Below are 26,042 nucleotides of genomic sequence, written 5' to 3'. Positions count from 1 at the left end.
CAAGGCTTTTGAACTATGAGAATGGTTAGGCACCACAACAAGCTCCTAGGGAAGGCTATTGTTGCTCTGCATTCTCACTCAGCCGATTTTGCAGATCCAGGTCAGGCAGAAGTGTTTTGTTTCTGTAGCTGTAGGAGAGAACGCAGAGTGACACTGTGGGATCTCCTCAGCTGGAAATATCAGTAGACAATACATCTATCTGTCAAGGATGATCTGGAGCTAATGAAACCTGTCCTCACCCCTTGGATGGGTTTGGATTAGATGAGTAAGAAGTCATTTTCTAAGCCAAATGAAGAGTTAAGTGACTGTTACTTACTGTATTGCCTTGGACCATCTGGTACACTGCATCTGAGATGGAACACACTGATTTATGTGGCAAAGCTGCACTGAATATAGCAGCATTGTTAGAGAAGTGGGAAATTAGCACTGAAAGGACAGAGGCTTTGGATTAGGAGAGAGAGTGCATAAAAGACAATAAAGGAAGTAATTTTTCAGAGTGGAAGTGTGGCTTTAATGTAAGCAATGAAGAGTCAGATGAACCAGAAAGGACTTTTGTTGTAACTCAGATTCAACTCTTGCACTGTATACAGCATGGCTCATCTGGTAATTTTTGCATCAAGCCTGCAAATTCTATTTGATTGACAGTAAATCTTTAAAAATAGAGCCAATCTTCAGGATTTGGCAATAAAAGTAATGCACAAGTAAGATGTGATTTCTGTTTCTGAATGATGTAACTGTTCCAGGTCATAATTGCTTGTTAAGCAATTAAGGCATTTAGAATTCTAACAAAGATACATTTCCTTAAGCCATTGGAGGAAAACTGCAAGAGAACACCACTGTCAAACTGGTAAGACTTTTTAAAATGGTGATTCTGTCTAATGAAATAATGTGAAACACAAAGTTATCTCACCTTCACAAGTGTGCATTTGCAGAAAGCCCTATGAAACACCAGAAACTGCTGCTGAAGGACAGGTGGTCCTTTAATATATATGTTGAGATTCTGTGTAGAGTAAAAAATGACTGTCTTTGAGCAATAAACCCGAAGAAAGATGGGTGCAGGTTTTTTGGTTCCCTCATCCCCCCTGCCCTGGATAATGATTGATTTAAATACTCTTATGTGAATCAAAATGTTGTGAGTAATGCACTGTATTTCCATGTTACATTTTTTCAAAAAATGTTTTAAACCTGTTTTACACTGAAAGAAAAGACCTTATTTACTATAGTTCTTTGTTTGGGTTTATTCCTTAATAACTCCAATATATTAAGAAAAATGTTTGCTATAGCGCTCACTTTTTAAGTAGGGAACCTTCATTTAAAAAAATGACCCATCACATGCTTTTTTCTTGCAGGACCTGCTCCAGATATAGTTTCAGATAAAATCTATCAAATAAGCAAAACCTTGGAGGAATATGCCATTTGTCCTGATCTCAGAGTTGATTTGTCACGCCTAGGAAGACAAGAATTTGATCTGGAGAACAAATTCAAACCTTTCCGAGGTATCAGTGTGTGCTTTTATGCATGCTACATCCATTGATTCTAAATATTAGAATTGCTGCAGAATGATAATGGGTAATTATTTAAACAGAACTTTAATTCTTCAAAATGCCTTACTACAAGTTCTCAAAATATTAGGCAGTACAGGTAAGCGTTGTGTTTGTTTTGCACATAAGGAAGATGAGTTACGGACTTCAAGTGCATCAGGCCTCATCATTTAGCCAAGTACCTTTGCCAAATATACGTGCTTAAGCTTGCTAGTAGTTAAACACCAAACACAAACATTTTTGGACTAGGAATGGTTTGCTCATGAAAATCTAATAGACAAAAGAGTTCGTGGGAGTCTCAGTTTATTCATTCTTTGCTCACACTTTCTGAAAAGTTGTGGGATGTGTAAGGCACTATACATCCAGTGACTCCAAATGTAAAGGGAGTACTTAAGCACATGTTTAATTTTAAGCATGTGAATACTTTTATGCCTACACTTGATTTAAAATGAGCTAATACAGCCATTTTGTCCTGAAAGAGTCAAAAGCAAAGAAACGGGTCCAGACAATATTTCAAGTACTATTAAACTCTGTGTGGCCTTAAGAACTCTTCCTCATTCCTCATGTCCTAGAATTAAAGCCAGTTTATTTTCCACCAAAACATTTTGTTTTGAGACAAAGTACATTTTGATAAATAAAGTTTTTTATTTTAAAAAATTAAATTATGATTTTTTTTTTTTGATTGCAAAGAACATGTTTGGCATTTCAGGCAAGCAAAAAGCAAAGAAAATTCAGCTCTAGCACAACTCTGGAATCATATGATTGCTACAGTTTTAAATTTTGCTTTTTCAACATTTTAATCTCCCGAAATTGTATTTTTCTAAATGAAATGAGACACCCTGGTCCCCCCCAGTAGTATAAAAATAGATTAAAAATAATTGCCATTTGTCTGAATGTGTTTCTAAGGAAAAATCATTTCTCAATCATCTCTTCCCAGAATACATCATCCTGGGACAGTAATGCTGCCAGGGATCCATACTGAAGCAATGTAATTGGCTTACAAGTGCATGAATAAGTGTAGTTTACACAGGTCTGAATGCAGAATGAAAGTGCAGAAAGAATGAAAATAATTTAAAAAGTATTTTAAGATACTACCTGATGTATTTAAAACTTCTGCTTTTTCAGTTGTATGAACTAACTCCTGTGAATCAAGGCTACGGAGGTGTTGAAGCAACTGAGAGTAGACCAGTTGAGTTTGGCAGGAGCTAAAATAATTTTTAGACTTTAATCCTGCATGCACTTTATCTTAACATGTGTGAGCAGCTCCACTGAAGTTGGGGCATTTGTTCATATGTGTAAAGCTTAGAGCCTACTTAAACATCATTAGGAGCAGGGCATAGAAGATATGCAGTAATGGAATTTTAGTGAATCCTTGAGACTTTCAACATATGCTGTAGAATTAACTCATTTTGAAATACGTTTTACAGGTTGTTTTTCATCCTTGAGAACCTTTTTTATTGTTTCTCCATTCAAGTGTATTGTTACAATCTATTCTAAGTGTTTTTCTCAGGCTCAAAAAATGTCCGTGTCATTTTCATGTTATCCTAAAGAAGAGCATTAGGGTGAGGTCAGTATTTCTTAGGAAAACTGGCTGATATTCTAAGTAATAATTTAACTTGTAACTAAAATATTTCAAGATACTCATTAACCAGATAAAAGACATATGTATAATATAAGCTTTTTAATTTAATCAGGAAAAGTAATAGGTTCCAAGATGACTGAGAATCATGGCTTTCGGCAGTTGTTTGGTAACTGCTTTCATTATGACAGACTCACTTTCATTAATTCATTTTAGTTTAATGTTTTACATCCAAAAGAACTAGAAAAATTGTAGCTATCTGTTTTTATGAATTTAGAATTCAAATTAGCAAGACCTTAGCAAAACCAGATGTAGTATCTGAGCGTAACTTCCCTAAATCAGTGAGATATAAAATGCAAAAGTGTAGTGGTAGATTGACAACAAACTGGAGACAGATATTCTAAGTGCCAAAACTGAGAATAATAGCCTGTATGTCTCTACTGATGGAATGATGCAGATAGATACTTGTGTCAGATAGAAGAGTAGCACATTTGGCTTCAACTCGGCACGGACATCTTCCATCCTCTGAGAATAAACCTGTTTAGCTTGAAAAGTTGTTCAGTGATTTAATGAATGATAAAGAGTTTACTTTTGATAGAATGTACTCTCATGAATGTTTTCAGTGAGGAACTGTCAATTTACATTATCTCTGCAGTGCTTTAGCAGGCAAAACTGTTGATCTTTGCAAGGCTTAAAGCTTGATGGGAGCCACACTGTAATCAGTGGAAGTCTTTGACTTTGTCTCTATGGGCTTCAGAGCAAATCCATATTATGTAGAGGTTGCACGCTCTGATTTTAGTTGAGGTGCACGGCTGGTGGAAGTGTGCTGAAAGAGATACTTTCCCATATGTGAACTGTAGTGATTTTTTTCTACCTAATTTTTCTAGTGGAAATTGTTGATTCTGTGGATATCTACCTCAATCTCCTTCGAAGTATCTTTGACTTCAATGCAATCAGAAATTTGCTGACCGGACCCAACCAGATTAAAATAAGGATTGATGCCATGAACGGAGGTATGAACTTAAGTTGCTATCAGGACAAAATTGTAGGTACACTGCAATAGCTTCCCAGTAAAGATGGTACACTGCAATAGTTTCCCAATAAAGGTACAGTGTATAAATGTCAGAGTTTTTAGTAAGGTTAAGGGTAATAAGAAAGGATTTGAACATTATACTAGTAACAAAGGCAATCTTAACAACGAGTTAGGTCCCTTATTAGGCAAACAGGTTTATCTTTCTTGATAAAGAAGTGAAGGCATATATGTCCAATAAACATTCTCTTTCTGCATTTGGAAGCAAGCAGGATGAGGTAATCTTGCCATGAGAGGGTGATGAAGTATGTGTTGCAGTGTGCAGTAACCAAGGAGGTTACAAGGCAGCCTCTACTAAGAGTAAATTCTAAATGGTATAAAATTAGTTAAGTCTGAATAAATTGCACCCAAGAGTCTTTAAAGAGTTGGCTGAGACCTGTCTCACTAATGTTAACTGTTAAAAAATTTCAGTGTACTGGGGGCAAGATGAAAGAAAGTGTCACAGAAGACAGCAAGGGGGCCAATTTTGTGCCAATATTAAAAAATTGTAAGCTGTGTCACTTGCAGAAACATAAATCAGTATGAGATCTATCTTAGGCTACGTCATGAAAAAAGAAATAAAGGTTTCTACAGATAATGACTTGAAGGATAGGAATGTAAGTAATGCTGTTCAACATTATCTTACGGAAAAAAAATTCCATCAAACCAGGTTTCATTCTTTAATGGGATTACAAAAACAGACCAATAAAGGGAGCTGGATAGACTTACAAAGCTTTTGTAAAGCATTTTATCTAGTACAGTGTGATGTCACTGTTCAAAAGATCATAGTGGGCATACAGTCAGTGTGAACAGCCAGTTCACAGGCTGTGGCAAAATACTATAGTGGGCATACAGTCAGCGTGAACATCCAGTTTTGCCAGGCTGTGGCAAAAGGGCAGATGATGTCCTTGAACAATGCAGAGGGAGCAATGAGGAAGGCACTGCCTCCTGTCATGTACAGTACTGGAGAGGCTGTTACTCAAATAGTTCATAGAGCTCTGATGTCCAGATCTATAACTGAGCGTTGAAAAATTGTCAAAAAGATGCATAGTCTGGCTCAGGGTTAGAAAAACTTTTCTGATGCATCAGAAAAATTTTGAAGGACTGAGCTTGTTTACTTTGTTTACAAGGTGATAGAGAATTGGCTTTATGACTTTGTATCTTGGTGGAGAAATAGCCATATTGTAATACATAGTACACCTACAGTAAGTGTATACAAGAATACTTGTTTATACAACAGAGAAAGGGGTTTTTTTTCCTGCAGAAAAATTATTCTCAGTCTTCTATTCCCCAAAATACCAAAAAGAATCAATAGTGAGAAGCTGAGGCCAGACAAAGTCAAATTGAAATGTAGCTCACATGTTTGTGGGTAACAGTGAATAACCACTGGAGGAATCTACCAAAGATAGTTGGGGTTTGTCCTTCTCTTGGTGGCATCAGATCAAAAGTCTTTCTGGATGAGATGCATTAGCCAAAAGCGAGTCACCAGCCACAATACAGTGAGCATTAGAGAGGACCACGTGTATGTGGACAAACTGTCTTCCAAAGTTTGTTTTAGCTCTGCACCTCTGGAATATGCTTTTATGTCTGTAGACATTGATAGTTTAACACTGGCATAGAAAAGAGTAATTCATCAGGCTTCTACTCTTGATAAGAACCTGAATCATTGTTTACTGTATATTTTACAGAATTAGCATCTAAATTTTCTTGAACACAAGTTTCTCACATAGTTTTACCTCAGGTTACAGTTGCTCCAGTTGGCAAGGTTTGGGAGTAAGGTAGGAGAAAGAGAGAGTACGACAGAGCGAGCAATCACTCATGAATTTTTTACCTCTGAGTGACCTGTTCACACCTGCCTGAGGGATACAGAGAACGCACTCAGTTGTTAGTGTCCATTCAGCCGCTGAATGCATATAATAATTATGATATATAATAGCATGAGCTGGGGTCTTAGTTAGCCATATCTTTAACAAAATAAAGAGGTTATTTTGGAGTTAGTTTTGAGAAAGTTTTTATTTATTATCTACATGGTAGTAACTAAAATGTGGTAAAATTCTTTGGTGGACAAACCTATTGTAATCTTAACATGAATTGGAATTTTGAGGTAAGTTTATTTCCCATTTGTATTCTCCTACTGTTTGCTTTCATTGCTATTACGTGTTAAAATGTTGTTTGTATTCCAGGACACAGAATAGCACCTTATTTTTATTCTAGTGAGAAGAAACCCTCTATGTGTATGATAATTTCTTTACTTAATAATGGGTAAATAAAACTTGTATCTTTGACCATTCAGTGATTACTTTTCCATTTCCACTAGTGCGAACTGTGTTTTTAACACTGAATTGTCAATTAATTATTTACTGGGGGGACAATCACATGCTCCTCTGTGAAATAATAGTTTGGGTTTTGTTGCTAGGACAGATGTATAGAATTGCTGAAAGTATGTCTTGTATCAAGTCCCCATGGTGCCGTGAAAAATTTGAACGTCAAGCATACGTTTTTGTGACTGCATGGCAGATTTCTGTTTTTGCAGTTATGGGACCTTATGTGAGAAGAATCCTGTGTGACGAATTGGGAGCTCCTGCAAATTCTGCCATAAACTGTATTCCTCTGGAGGATTTTGGTGGACAGCCTCCTGATCCCAACTTAACATATGCAACTGCATTGCTGGAGGCTATGAGAGGTGGCGAGTATGGATTTGGAGCCGCTTTTGATGCTGACGGAGTAAGTATTTTGATCTGTCTGGAGGTTTCACCATAGTTGTTTGTCTGGGGTCAGATATGGGACATGTAAGTATAATTTATTTGCTTTTCAGTAAGCCCTCAAAGCTGAAAGCAATATTACTTTCAGGTACAGATGATAGCATTTGCAACCCATAAATCAGACACATATGTTGTAATTTGTCTCTGCAGATGACTGCAAATCAAGTAGGATGTGAATGCAGAATGAGAATTCTTCAAATATTAGGCTGGTTTTATCTTGTACTGGTATAACACTTTTATTCCCTGGTTAGGAAGAGACAGCATATATAGATAATACGGACTTGTCACAGTAAGTACTAACTAAGTTATGTCCTTTTTGATTAACATCTTAAATTGAGGGATTTTTAGCTCAATAAAGCACTGAATCATAATCTCTGTTGGTTTTAATTTTTTTATGTCATATTATCGCATTATAAACAGCGAAGTATTACAGAAACAACTTTCTGTCCTGACAGGGTGGGAGAAAGATGAAAAGGTTCTGAAGAACAGAAGCTGTATTCTGTTGTCAGTAAACACAAAACAGCCTCCTACTCCTGGTATAGTGTGAGTCATTGGCAAAAGGATTCTCCTACAGAGGCATTCCCTGGCAGGAACAGACCTACTGAAGTAGGAGGCTGAAGCTAGGGACTGATCTGGAGCTTTGATTTGCAAGGCTGGAGGGAGTGATAGTGTGATAGCAAGATTATAAACCTGCCAGGATGATGCCAATAAATTATTCTGCCTGAAGAGGGATGCAAGTAACCCAAAGCCTGTTCTTTTTTTCCCTACCTACAGTGGATCTAATAAAAGAAATTACTGCTCCACAAAACATGGAGTTTAAGATGCTTTTTAAAATTTATTTTCTTCTCCAGGACCGCTACATGATCCTTGGCCAAAATGGTTTCTTTGTTAATGCGTCAGATTCATTGGCTATAATTGCTGCCAATCTGTCTTGCATTCCATACTTCTGTCAGATGGGTGTCCGAGGATTTGGCAGGAGCATGCCTACCAGCACAGCCCTGGACAAGTAAGATGAAACATTTATTTGTATCACCTTGGTCATTACATTAGTTACCTCTCTGTTTTGTACTACATAGCAATTCCAAAATTGTGAAGTCTTTTGATAAGAGCTGCTAATTTTCACAATCTTTATGTGCTTTATTATTTTAACTAGTTTTGATGATATTTTGATCTTACCTAGACTAATTTTACCAACCTTTACTTGGATGAAAATAGTTTAATACAGTGTGGAAAAGAAACAAATAGGTTAAATCTTTTTGAGAGTACAAACACTTGACTGGTAATTCCTTTTCCAAATAACTTTCGTCTTTTTCGTAGTAAATAATGGTTTACAGCCCAATCTAGCAGCCCTTCTTATGAAAGTCATGGAAGTTTAAAAGAGATAAAGTACTAATTCTGTACTAAACAAGCATTAAAAAAACCCCAAACAAAAACCCCCTCTTATTTTAAGCCTTTGAAATGTATCATCTATTATGATACAAAATGTCCCAGAAGAGACTGGAGGCAGTCATGAAATCCATTGCCAGTTTCAAGGCAGGTTAAAAGTATACCTAAAGCTATTTCTGACAAATCCGATCTACTGTTAAAAGATTTGCTTGATATGCATCTTGGTTTAGGAGCCGAATTTTGAACAAGTCTCATCCAGGCCTAAATTTTCTGTAAATATTGGCATAAGAGCATGAAGCTAAATATTATTGCCTTATATATTCTGTGTGGAAAGAGCATTCACTGAGTCAATTGTGTCTCAGTGTTGATCTGGTTGCATAGCTTTACTAACACAAGAATGATCTGCTGCCCCCATTAAATGTGTCCAATCAGGGAACAGTAATTTTAAAGTGAAATGTAGCTTGTGTGAAAAGGTTGATTGCTCTTTGAAAAGAAAAGATATTAGGGTGCTTCCCTATTCAGGAAATTTCTGAAGGTTACTAAATTCAGAGCTAGCAGCTTCCTCTAATGCTTGACAGAGTCTTCAGGGAAATATTCCTTACTGGTAGGTAGATGGTCCAATTTAAGGAAATACGGTTAGGTCAGGATTTGCTGTATTTTGTTTATTCTGTTTAGAGATCCAAAAATCTAATTGTTTAAGTGAAAGCTACCATTATATTGAAATACTAGATAAAATAAATAGAGGTTCATTTTGGATATAAAACCCAGGATATCTTAATTCCTGTAAGACTTGAAGAAACAGTGACATTTAAATATGTTTGTCTGTCTTCTTTTCTTAAAGTTCGGTAAATATGTCAGAAAGTATGAATGTACTGAAGTCCCCCTCAATAACACTGTGACTATTTGAATTATGTTCCTCACAATGTTTGCTTGACCTTCTCGAGCACAGATAGTCTCATGATGATTACTGCCTTATTTAGTTCTGTGGAGCTAAGTCTGATTATTAAAGCAATTGAGCAATTGATAATGATGGAAGGATGTAAATATTTTCCCAACCATTCTTACAAATATTTATTATTATGAAGTGTGTAGTCTGTATCCAGGACACTTGAATTTTTTTTTTCTTTCATTCTGTGGTTGTCTTTGTTTTCCTGAAGATTTAAAAGTTACATGTTTTCAAAGTTGGTCACTTTTGTTTTGTGACTCATTTACACACACCACAATCCAAAATATCTGAATTTTAATTTTCTGTAAAAATGCCATTATGTTGTCCAGAGATTGTCATGCTTTGGTGGCCAAAATTGTATAACCTGCTTAACTTATGAGTGCCAGTGCTGAACTCACTCATTGAAGAGCCCAGCTTAGACTTGAAATCACAGTCAGTAGTTCGTCTGAAGCAAGTCACTTTTCCTATATGTTGGCTGCCTACATGGATTGGACCACAGTAAGGTGTATCATAAACACCTTCCTTAGAGGTTCACTGCATGAGTTATCGAGCCATTGTGTCTTCCAGGATTGCCAGTGAAGCCCACCATAAGGAACTGCTGAACTTCCAGGAAAGGTGGTTGTGTATAAGAGGTATTTTTCAGTAAAATTGTAGAATGTCATTGTCTGAAATCCACATATTGCTTGAAGGAGTCGCTAACAGGTTGATTCTCAGTGTAGGTTTCATGTTGAACTGGATTCCAGTTTCATGTATCTGTAAACATAAGGGACAGTTCCACTAGTGTCAGTAAAATCTTACAGTGGGACAGTGGGTGTAAAAGAATATGTGTAAGGCATTCATGATTCCATTCCCATGGACTAACTAGCCAACTTGCAAGAAAAAAATAGCACCTTTTGGAAAGACAAGAATATTCGCAATACAATGAAGCAAAAAGAACAAAGAAAGATTGAGCAATTCTATGTAGAATTAGCACACCAGTGTAATGTTTAGTATTAAAATTCTAAAACCTCAATCTGTACTTCTGCAATAGGAAGGGAAATCCTTCCTCTTCCAAAATGTGATGTCTGATACCAGACAGCATGTTGGTTAGTGTGAGGGACAGCATCCTCTCTGTATTTGCTGCTGCATGTCTCACCTCCAATATAATAAAATCAGAAAGGAAAATATATTGAGTAGAACATTCAGAGAAGAATGGATAACACTGCTTGCTTAAGTCTTACAATAGGTTTCAGGTTACTGCTTACTAGTGTATGCTTTAAATCTATTGCTTTTTTGTTTCTTGATCCCTTTTATTCCTTTCCAATGGACTGGTCTTATGTGCTCCAGGGACAACTATCACAGAACCCTTTTGCATATCTCCCTGTGAAGCTCCTGCCTTAAGCTTATGCACTGGAAAGAAAACATTAAAAATTAATTAAAAATCTGTACTGTGACTATTAATTCTGGCAGAAAAGATGGAAATGATCACAGAATAGTGGAGGCTGGAAAGGATACGTGGACATCATCTAGTCCAACACCCTGGTTCAAAGCAGGGTCAACTAGAGTGGGTTGCTAAGAGCTACGTCCGCTTGGGTTTTGAGTATCTCCAAGGATGGAGACTCCACAGTCTTTCTCGGCAGCTTGTGCCAGTATTTCACCACTCTCAGAGTAGAAAAGTTTTTTCATGAGTAGAAACAAAATTTCCTGAATTGCAGTTTGTGCCCATTGTGTCTTGTCCTGTTACTGGGCACCATTAGAAGAGTCTGGCTCTGTCTTCATTACTCCCCCCACCCCCCATTGGGTATTTATCCACATTGACATGATTTCCTCCCTGAACCTTCTCTCTTTGAGGCTTAGCAATCCCATCTCTCTCAGCCTCTCCTAGTATGACAGATGCTCCAATCCCTTAGTCAACTTTGTGGCCCTTTCCCAGAACTACTCCAGAAGATCCAGAACTGGACGCAGGATCCCAGATTTTGTCTCACTAGTGCTGAGTAGTGGAAGAAGGCTCAATTCCCTCCACCTGCTGGCAGTGCTCTTCTAATGCTACCCAAGATGTTGTTGGCCTTCTTTGCCATAAAAGCTTATTGCTGCCTTGTGGTTAACTCATGGTCCACCAGGACCTCAGGTCCTTTTCTGAAGAGCTGCTATTCAGCTGTCTGGCCCCCAGCATGTACTGGTGCCAGAGATTATTCCTCCCCATGTGCAGGGCTTGGTGGCATTGCCCTGTATTGACTTCCATGAGGTTCCTGTTTGCCAGTTTCTCCATCCTGTTGAGGTCCATCTGAATGGCAGCACAATCTTGTGGTATATTACTCCTTCCAGTGTTGTATCTGTAAACTTGCTAAGGGTGTGCTCTGCCGTGTTGTCCAGGTCATTAATGAAGATGTTAAACTGTATTTGCCACAGTATTGACCTATGGGAGGCATCCCAGGTGACTGGCCTCCAGCTGGGTTTTGTGCTGCTGATCACAACCATTTGAGCCTTGGAATTCAGCCACTTTTCAATCCACCTGACTGTTGACTTATCTATTCTATGTTTCATCATTTTTCTGTGAGGATGTAATGGGAGAGAGAGTTGAGAGCCTTGCTAAAGTCAAGATAGACAATATCCACTGCTCTCTCCTTATTCTCTGAGCCAGTTGCCTCATTGTAGAAGGCTCTCAGGTTGGTCAGTCATGATTTCCTCTTCATAAATCCGTGCAGACTACTCATAGAGGACCTCCTTGTCCTCCATGAGTTTGGAAATGATTTCCAGATTAGTCGCTCCATCACCTTCCCGGGGATTAAGGTGAGACTGTTTTGTAGTTTTCTAGATGTTCTTTCTTGCTGCCCTTGAAGATAGGAGTGATATTTGCTTGCTTTCAGTCCTCAGAAGGCTCTCTCAATTGCCACAACCTTTTGAAAATAACAGAGAGTGGCCTTGAAATGACTCTAAGCACCTGAGACCTCATGGAATTGTGTATATCTAGTATGTTTAAGTGTTCCCCAGTGTGTTCCTCCTCTACTAAGGGTAGGTCTTTCTTGCTTAAGACTTCCACTCGTCCCTCACCTCACTCTTGTCTTTAGAAGAAAACGTTTGTGTTACATAGTGCTAGTTATAGTAGAAAGTATGAATTGTTAAGGTGAGTGAAACATCTGACAGTGAAAGCTTGTGGGTATTGGTCAAAATGGACTTAATGAAATAAATCCTAATGAACTTCCAAATAGTGATTTTAATGAAATAAGTAAAAAGTTTTGAGTGAAATGTTACAGATTGTAATCTGATTTTATCTGTAATCTATCCTGTTTCCATAACTTTCCAAAACTGCTTGCTTCTGCCTTCTTTGCAACTATTAACTATTTGTAGTTATACCAATGCTAAAGATTTTATTAGAAGCTTCTAAAATGGACATCAAAATATGCATCCAAATATTTATGGTGGGTTGATCTTGGCTGGCTGGCTGCCAGATGCCCACCCAGCCACTCTCTCACTCCTCTTCCTCAGCAGGACAGGGGGAGGAAACAGCATGAAAGAGCTCATGGGTTGAGGTAAAGACAGGGAGATCACTTGCCAATTACTGTCATGGGCAAAAGACTCGACTTGAGGAAAATTAATTTATTGCCAATTAAAATAGATATGGATAGTGAGAAACAGAAAACCCACAAATTAAACCAACATCTTCCCCTCAGTCCTTTTTCCCAAGGCTTAACTTCACTGCATCATTCTTCTACCTCCTCCACCCTAAGTGGTGCAGGGGGATGGGGAATGGGGTTGGGGTCAGTCCATAGCAGCTCCCCTCTGCTGCTGCTTCTTTCTCACACTGTTCCCCTGCTCCAGCATGGGCTCTCCTCACGGGCTGCAGTCCTTCAGGAAAAAACTTGGCCCTCCAAAAAGTGTGGGCTCTCCACCAGCTGCATTTCCTGTCAGGAAATAGCCATCTGCTCCACCGTGGTCCCCTCCACGGGCTGCAGGGCAATGTCTGCTCCAGCACCCGGAGCAGCTCTTCCTCCCTGTCCCTCTTCTCTGACCCTGGTGTTCACAGGGCTGCTTCTTCCTCAGTCCTCACTGCTGGGCAGCTTTTTGCCCTTTTTAAGTATGTTTTCCCAGAGGGGCCACCAGCTTGGCTGCTGGACTCAGCTGTGCCCTGTGGTGAGTCTGTGGGAGCTGACTGGAACTGGCTGTGTCCGGCATGGGGCAGCCCCGGCCTCTCCTCACAGAGACCACCCCTGCAGCCCCCCGCTGGCAGACCCTGCCGCGTACACTCAGTACAACATCTAAACCAACTCCCTTAAATACTTAAATATTTCTCTCATATCTAGATTGTCATTCATTCAAATTAGCATTTATTCCATGTGAGGTAGTGGATGCATAGCAGACCTTCTTATATACAAAGATTAAGTGGTAAGTTTTGTTCTTACTCATACCAGTCTACATCCATGGGTTTCTTAGACTTGTCCCACTTACCTCGCTAGATTTAATCTTGAAGTACGACAGCTTGAGTTAGTCATAATTTGGCTTTTAATGCATGTGCAGTACCATTCAGTTCCATGGGAATGGTTGTTTAAAAATACTTTGAAAAGTCTTTTTTGTTAGTGAATTAGAAGAAATAAATAAAGGAAAATGACTTTCAAGCCAACTGTTATCTACATCATGTAATGGTATGGACAAGAATAAGAACAACACTTGATTAACAAGGGAGGGAAAGCACACTTAATAAACAGAGTACTTAAAAAAAGATTTCTGCTGTGCTGTTGAGTGCTGATATTCCTTATTTTCTGCATTTTGTTGCTCTAACACTAGAAATAGAGAAACTGTGTTAAAATAAAGGTGTCTGAAAAGGACATGGCAACATTTGTAATAGTAGGTGCAGTAGGATAGCAGAATTAGTGCCTAGGAAGAGAAAAGAAACTTATATTCTACTTGTTAGTCTTCCTAAAGAAGGTAGGAAATGCTAACTTCAAGCACATCTGATTAGGATTTAATAATACAGTCAGTACTCCATAAAAAATTAAAATGCTTGGAAATCTTTTCCCAGCAGATGTTACCAGAGTAGGGAAACAGAGATAATGATGGTCAAAAGGATCTTGTATGTGAATATCCCTTATTTTATTTTTCATGAGAGAAAGATGAATTCTGCTAGAAATACTTCATTGTATTGGATGGTGTAATCCCATTGTCTCTGGGATAACAATTCTTTGGTTGTCAGAGCCCCGCTATTGTCTGAAAGGTGTAATTTGATTTGTGTCTACAAAATGAATCTTCTTATTGTAGTGTACCCAACCATCTCTTTTGGCCTGCTTCTGGACCTTGGTAATAAGAGTAGCTCTTATGTGAGGAAATTGGATCAATTCCTGTCCACTTGGCTTCTGTCTTCTGAGATCATGGGACTCTCTCTTGAAGTCTATGCTAGAGAGCAAATGAAAACCACCTCTTCTTATGGGAAAACCACCTCTTCTTATGGTGCGCCCATATTGTGTGGCCACAGTTTAGCCTAAGTCATTGTACTAGAGCTTTTCCTTAGCTATAAAAAAAAATCATACATAGTACTTGAAAGAAAGGATTTAGAAAATGTGATACTTTTTCACTTGTGTGTATGATGATGTGTTGTTTAATAGTTTTTCTCAGTGCTTTATTAAACTTAAACAGAAGGAAGCAATAATCTGGAGGACTCTAAATGTTCCTTGGGAATACTGCATTAACAAATGGAACAGTGGATTACAAGAGAATTCACTCGAGATGTTTAACATTTACATGTGTTTGCTTGAAGTGACTGCTGGAATATACTAGTATGTACTGCAGGGAGAGTGTAACACTTGACAGGAAACATCTGCTTTAATATGCTCCAACATCAACAGGATTGTGGCAGTACGTCTCCAGACTTCAATTCTCTGGCGATACGTACCCTTAGGTTGGTGTTCTTTTTCTTGTGGGGAATGCAAAGCTGCGTACCCTGTTCAACAAACTGTTCTTTTTTCATATCCTTGTATTCTGATTTATCTGATGTCTGCATAACAGGAAAGGAAATGAAATACTGAGATGTTAGCTAATGGCCTACAAAATGAGAATCACAAGGGTGAATAAAAATTGTTTCTGTAAGAATTACTAAGATGGGTGGGTGTGGAAAATAGCAGTTAAGTTGGTAAGGGAAAAGAGGGTTTTTGAGAGAACGCTACTGTGGCTAGCATTATCTGATACCGTGTTTCTACAGCCAGGTCATTTCAACAGCATGTAGGTGGTCTGATTATACTTACCCTGAGCAAAGCTAAGCACCTTACCACACAGCACTCTGCCACTTTACATCTGGTAGCCCATCTTTTAATGCAGCTTTGACACGTCAGTGTTCTGTGTGCTGATTGTCCATTTACTATCTGGTCAGCTAGAGGCAGGTTTTAAGGGAGCCTGCAGTGGCAGTGACTGTTCTGACTTGTTTAAAGAAATGTCTTCATGCAGTGAAGGGCAGAGATGTCATGAGCTCTAAACAAGCTGTCTTGGGTGCAGGGAGGAGGCTAACCCTGGCAGCAAGAAACTCTTGAATTCACAGTGCTGGTTTAGAGTGGGGTCCATTTTGTCTGAAGCACAGCAGGAAGCTTTGCTTAAGTGGCTCTGTATGTTCGTTTCTTTAGGACAGGAGCCCCAAGCATTGTAAGCAGCAATGAATGACACAAGGACGGGATGAAAAATATTAATTCAACTAACTGTCTTCTTACAATTATTTTGCCCAGCTACCTGGCAAAGTTTGCCCAGTTACGGCAAAGGCTGGATTTCTGCTTACTTATTATCAGGTGGGTTGCTCTCTCTTATTGCTTAGAGAGGAGCAACACTGCTCCAGGAATTTTTACCTCATTGTGAGAATTAGGAAACAAAGAAAGAGTTGGCTGTTTGGTAGGAATTGCCCAAGAGGTTCCCTCTTCATTCTCAGCTTATGTCAGTTTGCTTGTCTCTCACTCCTACCTGGAAGCACTAGAGAAGCAAATTATCTCCACTAACAAATTATTAATATTTCTCTTTGTCATTTAAAACACAGTTATAATAGAAGGAAGCCACAAGGGCATAATGAAGCTTGAATAATGGGCTAGTGCATACTGTGTTATGTCAAAGTCAAGCTATGCACAAAAATTGATATAGGTTGATGGGAAGGTGAAGACAGAAGGGCTGGCTGTTCCTCTGCGAGTGGTTCCCAGGGCCTGGTACTAGCAAGGACAGTGCTGTTGGGAGTCAATAGTCTAAACCCTGGTCTCAACCAGGGAATGCAGACCCAAGGAGACCTTCTTTCCTCTTGAGGCACTGGACCCTTCCTATATATTTTTGTTGAGGGGTGCATTGTCCAGTGTAAGTGCTTCTGCTGCTTCTTCCGGTGAAGCTTAGTCTTTCCTCTGTAAACGCTGAAAAAAAGTTTTTGGATTAATTAATAGACGGGGCCTTTTATCACTGTTTAACAAGCAGTAGCAGTTAAAGAAACATATACCTCTGGCCGTGGACAACAGCAAACCACATTCCACTTGTGCCTTTGTGATTATTTCCTTGAATTCTTCATTTACAAATCCTGCATGGATTTTTTTGTCGGTCTTTTCTTGAGAATCTGTAGCTTATTGTTTCTTTGCAACCATCTGCTTTTCTTCTGTATTGTTGATCATCTGTTTTAATGAAGAAGTTTGTGCCACAAGCAGGATAGGCACTGTGCATTTCTTTCTCTACATGGTTATCCTTTACTGTTGAGTTGTAAGGAATTCTTCCAACATAAAGACTTCTCCAAGTTATAAATACAACTTTCTACATGGTTGATACTGCATTCACTCTGTGACTGCGATTTGTTATGCCAGTCGTGACCTCACTCTTTCTATCTTACTTCAGTAGGATAAGTCAGTCTCACTTTCTCTTATCTGGAATAGGCTTGCTGTGAATTTTTTGAGACACCTCTGTCAAACTGAGTCCATGTCACGTACAAGCAGTTTGAAATTAGATGGAGCAGAAGGACAATTTCTGTTCTGGAAAGCTGCAGAAGGACAACTGCATAAAACCTTCATGAATAGAATTTAACATGTTTGAAGCGTAATACAAAGTTGTTGAGCACTGTGATGGGAAATTTTTTCAGGATTTGCAACTTTTAAAATAACATTGCAATATTAAAAATAGCCATATATGTCATATATGTCCTCTGTATACTTGTGTATCTAGTAAAGAATGGTAGTTTTTCTGTATCAGCTTTCAAATATGTTATGCAGCTAAATGTTGTATTTACACAGATATGACATGTTTGAAAAGATTTATGGAGAAAAAACCAACAGTCGTTACAAGGCATTGATGTCCTTTCATTAGCTGTGCCTCTTCGTTTTACTTCTACAATGTGCTTGTAATCTAGCTGTTATCCTTTCATCCCTGAATGTTTTTGAAGCAGTGGAGGTGATTCATCATTGCAAATGTTTTCAAGTATATCTTTAAGGAGCTGTCTTTGTCTTCTTTGTATTTACTTTGATGCTGGATTTGGTATGCTTTAGTATAGCGTGGTATATTTGACTGTTGCAAGCCCACTATTCTTGGCTATCCAGTGTTTCATTATCCTAGACTGCACTGGTGAAAACATGCTGCCCACTGTGGTCATGGCAGGCCACATTTTGGATGTATGTGGGGTAAGTGCTTACTCTTAACACTTTTCAGGACAGCAGCAGTCAGACTCTCAGATACTTTCTCAGCAAAGATGAGAATGAACCTCTTTCAATGTATTGCATACTTTTGAACTTTCCAGGAGAGAATTAATTGATACTGCATCTTGTGTTCTTCAGTGGCTGCATTTCATTGCTTGTGAAGAAAAGGACAGAAAACATGGCGGTGTCCTGTGGAACATCAGTAGAAAACTCTGTGTTGTCCTTTATGGATGAATGGCAAGAGAGGCTAGGCAGTCCTGTGGCTTACCTCCTTTTACTTGGCACACAGCATAGTTTTTGGGTCTGACAGGGATTATTCACTGGCCAGTTCTGAGCCTGAAGGCAAGTGATCCCTGTTAAGAATGGGAGGCTGCAGAGTAGCCTTACACAACGTACAACTCTTACTCTCATTCATAGCTAGTTGCATTCTGGCCTGTGCCTGGAGCGGACAGCTATAGCTGCTTAGCCTAAAATGAGCAGGTTCATTGGTTGTGCAACGTGCAGCTTTCAGGACTGAGTACAGAAAGGTGTATTGAAAGCTCTCTTCATTTAAAAGGAAAAGATGAGCTGAAAATTATGCAGTGTTCTGTTTCCAGCTTAAGCTTTGGCTGTAAATGAGGCCAGTTTGTCCACCAAAGTTAAGAGAGAGCAAGATTTGGTGCTTGGTGGGACATAAATATATTCTGTAAACTTGATTGACTATTGTTAAGAAATATGTTTATTTGCAGTTCTCACAAACAGACTTTTGTCTGGCCTTAATATGCCATATGTGAAAAACTACCTGAGAAAAATAAACTTTTTGCAAAACATTCTGAGCAGACCTTGCACAGTGCGATAGACAGATGTTGGGTAACAGAAACCCCACAGTTTTCTTAGTGCTGCATCTGTCATATCTCAAAAAAGGATACAGCTTTGAATAAACAACAGGAATTCCTACAAATGTCCTGATAAAAAAGTCCAAAAGCATTTAATTAAAACAATCTGAGGAAGTTTACAGCAAGTCAGTTACGAAGATTTTGTGACTACTAAAAGAAAGTTTAAAATAAAGGTTCCTTTTCTCTCAAGGGCTTACGCAGTCTTATTTTCTGCTTCAACCTAGAAAGGCTCCCACGTGGATTAGCGTGTCTGAACATGTTTTGCCTGTGCTGGACAGCACAGCTGGTATCCGCCCAAGAGCAACCTCTCCCATCAAAGGATTTTTTTGTAAATGGGTGACCCTCATGGAGAAGGCTTCCTGCTGATTTAAAAGAAAACTTTCTGGCACAGAATTTCAAAACAGTGTGTTTAAAATTCTACTTCTTATGTGTATTAAAGTATGATATTCGGCTAAGTTACTTAGATTGTTTACAAATTAAGAAGACAGGAAATTGTTCTGTACATTCTGGTTGTTGTGAAGAAGATCTCTGTAAGACTGTGACAGAGCCAGGGTACTTAACATTATTTGAAGAAGTTTGAGAGTCCTGTTAGAACAGATCTTACTTTAAGTCGTAGTCACTTGAATTGTCAGATTAATTTTGGAGAAGAAAAATTGTCTTCTGTTTCCTTTTGTGGGGAAATGAAAGAAGCCTAAGGTCCTCTCAACCTCAACCATTCTGTGATTCTGTAGGAACAGTCTATTTCTATGGCATATTATTGTTTTTTCTTCCTTTTTAATTTTCTGTATTTCCATGAACACTACCGTAAAGTTGTGAAACTGCTTTCTTCCTTTCCCTTCCCAGCCAAGTATCACAACTACACAGAGCACTTACTTACTAATTCTTGCTCTCTAAAATCCACAGAACAGGTTGCAAGAGAGAAAAAGCAGAAGTAGTGTAAGGAAGGAAATCTGAATCTAAATTGCATCATTAGGGAGCTACTAGAATAAATCATGTCTAACCAACCTGATTGCCTGGGTGGTAAAACAATTGCATATGTTGATGAAGTTAGGGCAGCAGATGTCAGTTACTTCCGTTTCAGCAAGGCTTTTGACCCTGTGTCCCACATTATTCTTGTATCCAACTCAGGACTTTATGATTTGGATGGGTAGATAGATAAAAATCTGGTTTGGTGGTCAGGCTCAAGGGCCCTTGGTTAATGAGCTGATAAAAAGTGGGGTAATGCAGGGATCTGTTCTGTGACCTGTCCTGTTTAACATCTTCATCAGTGGTCTGGAGGAGGGGATGGAGGGCACTCTAACCAAGTTTGCAGATGACACCAAATTGGGGGGGGTACCTGTTGGTATGCTGGAGGGCATAGCTGCCAGTCAGGGGAACCTGGACAGCTGGGAGGAGTGGATGGACAAGGACCTGATGAAATTTGGCAAGGACAAACTGTGAATCCTGCCCCTAAACAGGCAGAGCCCTACAGTGATGCAGGCTGGGGACAGAGGGGCTGAGGAGCAGCTCTGCAGACACAGCCAGTGGCCCTGGTGGGCAGTGAGCTGGGCAAGGGTCAGTTGTGTGCCCTGGAACTGGAGAAGGCCAGCAGCACCCTGGGCTGTATGAATAAGAGTGTGGCCCAGAGAGTGAAGGAAGTGATTATTTTCTGCTTAGCACTTGTGAAACCACTTCCAGATACTGTGTCTGGTTTGGGGATCCCCACTACAGGAAAGACATCAGTAAACTGGAGCGAGTTCAGCATAGGATCACCAAGACAGATCGGGGCTGGAGCACAGGCCCTACGAGGAGAGGCTGGGGAACTGGGTTTGTTCAGCCTGGAGAAGGATGGCTTTGGTGGGACCTAACAGCAGCTGCCTGTACCTACAGAGAGGCTGTCAAGAAGATGGAGCCAGGCACTTCACAGCTATGCATGATGGGAAGACAAGAGGCAACAATAATAATTTAAAACAAGGAAGTTGTTCAATGTCCAACTGGATAAAGCCATGAGCAACCTCATCTTATCTCATAGCTGACCCTGCTTTGGTCAGGAGGTTGGACTAGAGACCTCCTAGGGTCACTTCCAATCTGAATTATTTTATAATGCTGTGGCCCTATGAAGAGACCTTTGCTGGAAAGTCCTCATGCTACCAAGAATGTTGAGCTAGCCTGCACTCTTGCAGTCTTGTCGTTACCATGATTAACAGCAAGGTGATGTATAGAAAACCTTGATGTTGCCTTAAATTATTTAGTTTTTTATTTTCTTCTAAACCAAGGAATTATCCAACTGGAGAAACTGCACAGTTTTTTTCCTGATAATTTTCTGAGCTATCCTGCTGGCTCTGTGTGAGAGGATGGATGTAGTATTGCAGTACATAGGAGATGAAGAAGAGGCTGTGGAAGCAACAAGTAACTTCTGATATGTACTGAAACCTATTGTTTCTCTAATATTCAGACAATTCAAGAGTACTGAAACCCGAATTTGAATCGCTGTCAATACAGAGTTTTGTACCACATGTTGTGGTTATATTCACATCTGTTTTGCATCTTTGTCAATGAGCATAGGCACAGTGCCTTTTGAACCAGCTGACCTCATTGTAATAAGCCTGAAAAGGCTGATGATTATGGGCCATGTGTACTCCTGAGTTAATGGAGGGTCTTTTCCCTGTGCTTATTTCATGGGATTATTGCATTTCCTGTAAAAGACCACAGGTCTTGCCAGTCATTAGTGGTGACATTACTGAGGGTCACCTCAGTAAGTATCTGCAGAAGAATGTAAGGAGATTACCTCTCTCTTTTCTCCATTTATTACATTTCTTCTCTTTTCTGGTATAATAAAATCTCCCTGACAGTTTCTGTAGAATAAGAGAACTTACAAAACATTCCCCCCTTGCCTTCATAGACCATTTTTACTGCTGGAAAACTCAGAGGTTTTGTATGCAGCAGTGACTGTGCAGGACTTGAGGCTAGAACAGAAAATGTCCCTGTTTGAGGGTGGGGAGGTGTGGGGAGTTGTGGAAGCTTTGTGTGTTGGTTGTTCCTTGTTCAAGCTTTGGTTTTTTCCCCATAGCATGCATGTGTTACAGACCCTTCTGACATTTCATTGTTGCACTAAATATGAAGTTTCTGCCAAATGCTTAATGGGACAAAGTCCACTACTGAAATTAATTTGTGTCATTTTGTGCTCAGGTGTGTCTTATATTGGTAGGTGAATTTCCCTTTCCAGGGACAGGCTTGCTTTAAACAACCTGAGTCTTTTTGTTTGTTTCTGTTCTTTCCATCCATTAAGAAGATTGTCCTCCTACCTGCCTTATTCAGGAAGCCAGTAACAAGGCAGGCTGTTAATATAGCATACTACCATGTAGCAGTGACAGCTGTTTTTCTGGATGTATATACCAAAAAACCTGCCTTTGCTCACAGAGCTTAACTAGTCACAGGCCATGCTGTTGGGAGTGGGACAGGCACAGACTGTCTAATACAGTCAGCTGCAATTATAAAAGAAGTGGACAATATCTTTCCTAGAACAAGGCATTATCTTTCTGCTGCTGAGCTATGGCAGAATTCGGAGGCTAAAATAAGCTTGGAATCTTTAAAGGAATTGCATTTGTTATGTAAAAGTTCACTGAAAATGCTAGAAGTCATCGTACCTGATTGCCGTCCATTCCCTGCATCCTTTAATTTACTGACAAGGAGGAGTTAGCTTACTCTATAGGCATATGAATGCTGAAATAGTAATGAAAAGTGATTCTTGTGTCTCAGCCAGAAAGGGCATGAACAACCTTAGGGATTACTGCAGTACATCTGGAGAGCATGGCCACATGCTTGCCAGATGGTTGGACTTTTCTTCATTAGTACTATGAACTCTGCAATCAAACCTCAGATTCTGTGTGGATCTACAGTACATATGTGTACAATTTGTCACTGGAACAGGCTCCCCAGGGAAGCGGTCACGGCACCAAGCCTGTCAGAGTTCAAGGAGTGTCTGCACAACGCTCTTAGTCATATGGTTTAGTTTTAGGTAGTTCTGTGAGGAGTGGGGAGTTGGACTCGATGGTCCTTATGGATCCCTTCCAACTTGAGATATTCTGTGATTCTGATTCTATGATTCTAATTTCACCTCACAGGGACTCTGAGCACGGTGCCAGCTGGTTTTATTATGTGAAAGACAGAATTCTGTTGGGATATGTTGCTGCCAAAGCACATCTCTCCCTCATTGTATACTCATAGAAACGCTTGTGTTTGCTAGTGGTCTTCAGCAAAGCAGCTTTTCTCTCTTGCTTTATCCTTCCTTTTAGCACAGCCGTATCTAGATATTGTATATGTCAACAGCTGTTTCTAGTCATTCTATTAGAGCTTGTGTGAAGGGGACAATGAAGTTTTCACAAGGCAGGGAGTCACAGGCACTCTGTCCTGAAGGTTATACTTCCTTTGGGAGTTGACTCTTGAAACATTTACAAAAGAGGGTGCGAAGTTATGCATTTTGGATTTGAATCTTGAACTGATGACTAAAGCAACATGAGAACAGCATTTGGTGTGGAACATCATGATGGCTACACCTGTTAGCATCCCACACACTGAAGAAAACAACCCCATAATAAGAAAGAGTTACAAAGACTGCATCTTGTGCAAAGTTTTCCAATACATTTGTAACCAAGAGAAACAGTTGAAAACAACATTGGTTACTGTAATACTTTTTGTTAGAAGTTTTCAAACTCATAAGTTTGGGTTCCTGGAAATGTACAGTTCAAAGGCAGGGATGGCATTTTCAGGAACTTGCATATTATACATGGGGAGTGCATGTGTCACTTATATTAAAGAGAAAAGTAGTAATTTCCCATATATATAGCATGTGACTATAATGCATAAATAGCTTTTTACCCTAGCTGATTTGGCTGGGAGACCAGTGAGAATTTTCATGTTTTCATCACATATCAGTTATATCACTCATTTGAGTTTCTGAGAAGAAATATGGGCTTTGTTGTGGATGAAACTTATTAGGGTTTTGCTGTCCAAGTAGCATTTATTACCTCTAAAACAACATCATGAGGTTGCCAAAATGTTAGTGTGGACTAAGCCTGTAAATTCCTTAAAGGATTGCTCTTTTTTCTTTATTTTGTTTGGTAGCATGGATCTCAGGTGTGGTATGTGTAGGACTACAGCACCATGGGAACCTGTGCTCTGTCTGTGTGTGCTCTAGAAGGTATTTATTTCCATCTCTTAACTACCAAAGTTCAGCAATATCTTCCTGGTACTCTAGTATGTCATTTTATTGAAATGTCATAAACATTACTAATCATTATAGGTGGTCTAGGTTAAGAGACATCCATAATCACTGTAATTCATATTGTTTAAGGGATTTTCAGTGCCCTGTTGTTTGTTCCTTGTTTCCATTTTGTTCAAGTTTTTCACATTTCCTTTTAATTTTTACTGTGTACTTTCCATCTAGGAAGAGTAAGAGAGCAACGTCATGCTTTGGCTATTTTCTACCACCAAACAACACAATATTGTGGCAGAATTTGCTCCCCCCCTGCCCAAGATTGACAGAAGTCTATGGATAGACTCCCAGGTGGCATGCTAAAGGTGCCACTCCCTATCTCTTTTTCCACAGTAACTCTTATCGTTCCTCTGATGGGTAAACTCACAGCATGCTATGAGTTTCCTGTAATATGGTAGAGAGCCTCCTTACTTAATGTCAATGTGCAGGCATTACAGGTGATTTGACTGGCCTTCAGAATCTTTCTGTAATTCCAGGGAGGAATAATATAGGCATAGCAAATGTCTTCGTACACTTACTGCTGGGTTGTGTTAGGAAATCAGCTTAGTCATAGATCTATTTGTAAATTAGAGAATTAAGTTCTTTAGCAGCTGCCCCTGACTGGCTGATCACTCACTGCTGGGGTAGTCTGCTGGATTGTTTTACCTCTGCAATCATCCAGTGTCATATTTTTCTCAGTATATTTCTTACCACGTGAAGACTGATTTCTTAGGGAAGACTGGGCACAATGTGATCATAAGGACAGCTCCTTTGTGGGCCAGACAGCATTGGTTGTCAGCCCTTGTGCACTGGTCCACACCAGCCCTTGGTTCTTGAGTCTTCCAGAATCAAGAGCTGATTCTACACCCTTCGTAGTTCGCTGAATAGTACTGTAGATACCTTAGATAGTTCTTCAGAAACACAAGAAATTGTGGTCTAAAATCATAAGAGTCCGTATGTTCTCAAGAGGCCTACTGTGAGCTGATAGATCTGTAAGATTACTTCCTCTTGTTCAAATGAATCCACTCCCCATCAGGTACACCTAAAGCTCTCTTAGCTTCTTTTTGTCAAAACTCTGTACAAACATGGTTTGTTTTGCTCAAACATAACTTAGAAATGCTTAAGAGGCCTGATTCATGCTTGCTTTTGCCAATTCTAGTATCTTACTGACATTGTTACCAGTCTGTGAGCTATGTGCTCCTCATCCAGTTTAAATCTGACTTTGCTCCTTTGCAAAAATTGTCTTTGTGGTGGGTATCACTCAGCCGGCATGATTAGAGAGTAAATTTAGGTTCTTGTAACTCACTGGAATGAAGTATTGGTAGAATGTCCTGCTGAATTTACTGTAATAATATTTAACTGCAGCTTAAGCTAACCCATCAGACCCTTCCTTTTCTATCCTTACAGCCACCATCAAATGCAGGATGAATCAACCTCCGCATGTCATATGTTTTCAGAGAACTTTGTTATTTGTACCAGATAAGTCAATTCTTTGTTTCACTGGAAAGAGTTGTGGAAAGCCTGGTGATATATTTTTGGAAATTCTTCAAATGGATCATTCAGCACATTGAAGGTTTGTTACCAATGAATGGATGAGAGTCTTGGCAACACTTTAGCATGCCTAGGAGTATTCCCATACCTGAGATAAAATGGGCAAGGAGTCTACTGAGTTCCTCCTGTGCCTGTTGCTCATGCCCCAATTTAAGGAGAGCTGTTTTACACGCTCCTTATTTAACCAGCTATCTTTAGGATCTTTTAAACATCACCCTGTGACTTGGGAGATTGCTGGAAAATCACCATAAGTGAGTTGAATCCATATGGGCAGAGACTCAGAGAAGAAAAATAATTTCTTGACATTGAGTAGCTATTTATTCCAGAAAGTTTTCTTCCCCCATGTGGATCTGACAAACTGGCCTTCCTCCCGCGAGCTTTGGAGTCTGTCTCAGCTACAATTCATTTTTTAGTGATGACTGATACCTGGTCAAGCTAATCTGTTTGATGGGCCTTGAGTACAAGTTTAAATAAAGTCATATAAAGGACAGAATTTT

The 26,042-nt window shown here is 39.4% G+C and overlaps 1 protein-coding gene across 2 annotated transcripts in view; it reads left to right on the top strand.

Moving 5' to 3' along the window:
• PGM5 (phosphoglucomutase 5) overlaps positions 1 to 26,042 on the top strand; it is a 79,655-nt gene that overhangs the window by 12,081 nt on the left and 41,532 nt on the right. The window contains exons 3-7 of one of the 2 annotated variants that reach the window (XM_075526993.1): positions 1,350 to 1,496; positions 4,008 to 4,133; positions 6,723 to 6,913; positions 7,803 to 7,957; positions 9,851 to 9,898. In XM_075526993.1, coding sequence (XP_075383108.1) covers positions 1,350 to 1,496; positions 4,008 to 4,133; positions 6,723 to 6,913; positions 7,803 to 7,957; positions 9,851 to 9,898 — 667 coding nt within the window. The remainder of the gene's footprint in view (positions 1 to 1,349; positions 1,497 to 4,007; positions 4,134 to 6,722; positions 6,914 to 7,802; positions 7,958 to 9,850; positions 9,899 to 26,042) is intronic. The other variant, XM_075526994.1, reaches the window with a different exon arrangement.

The sequence above is a fragment of the Mycteria americana genome, chromosome Z (genome assembly GCF_035582795.1).
Source record: "Mycteria americana isolate JAX WOST 10 ecotype Jacksonville Zoo and Gardens chromosome Z, USCA_MyAme_1.0, whole genome shotgun sequence".
Lineage (NCBI taxonomy): Eukaryota > Metazoa > Chordata > Aves > Ciconiiformes > Ciconiidae > Mycteria > Mycteria americana.
This window is presented reverse-complemented; position numbering and strand designations above follow the sequence as displayed.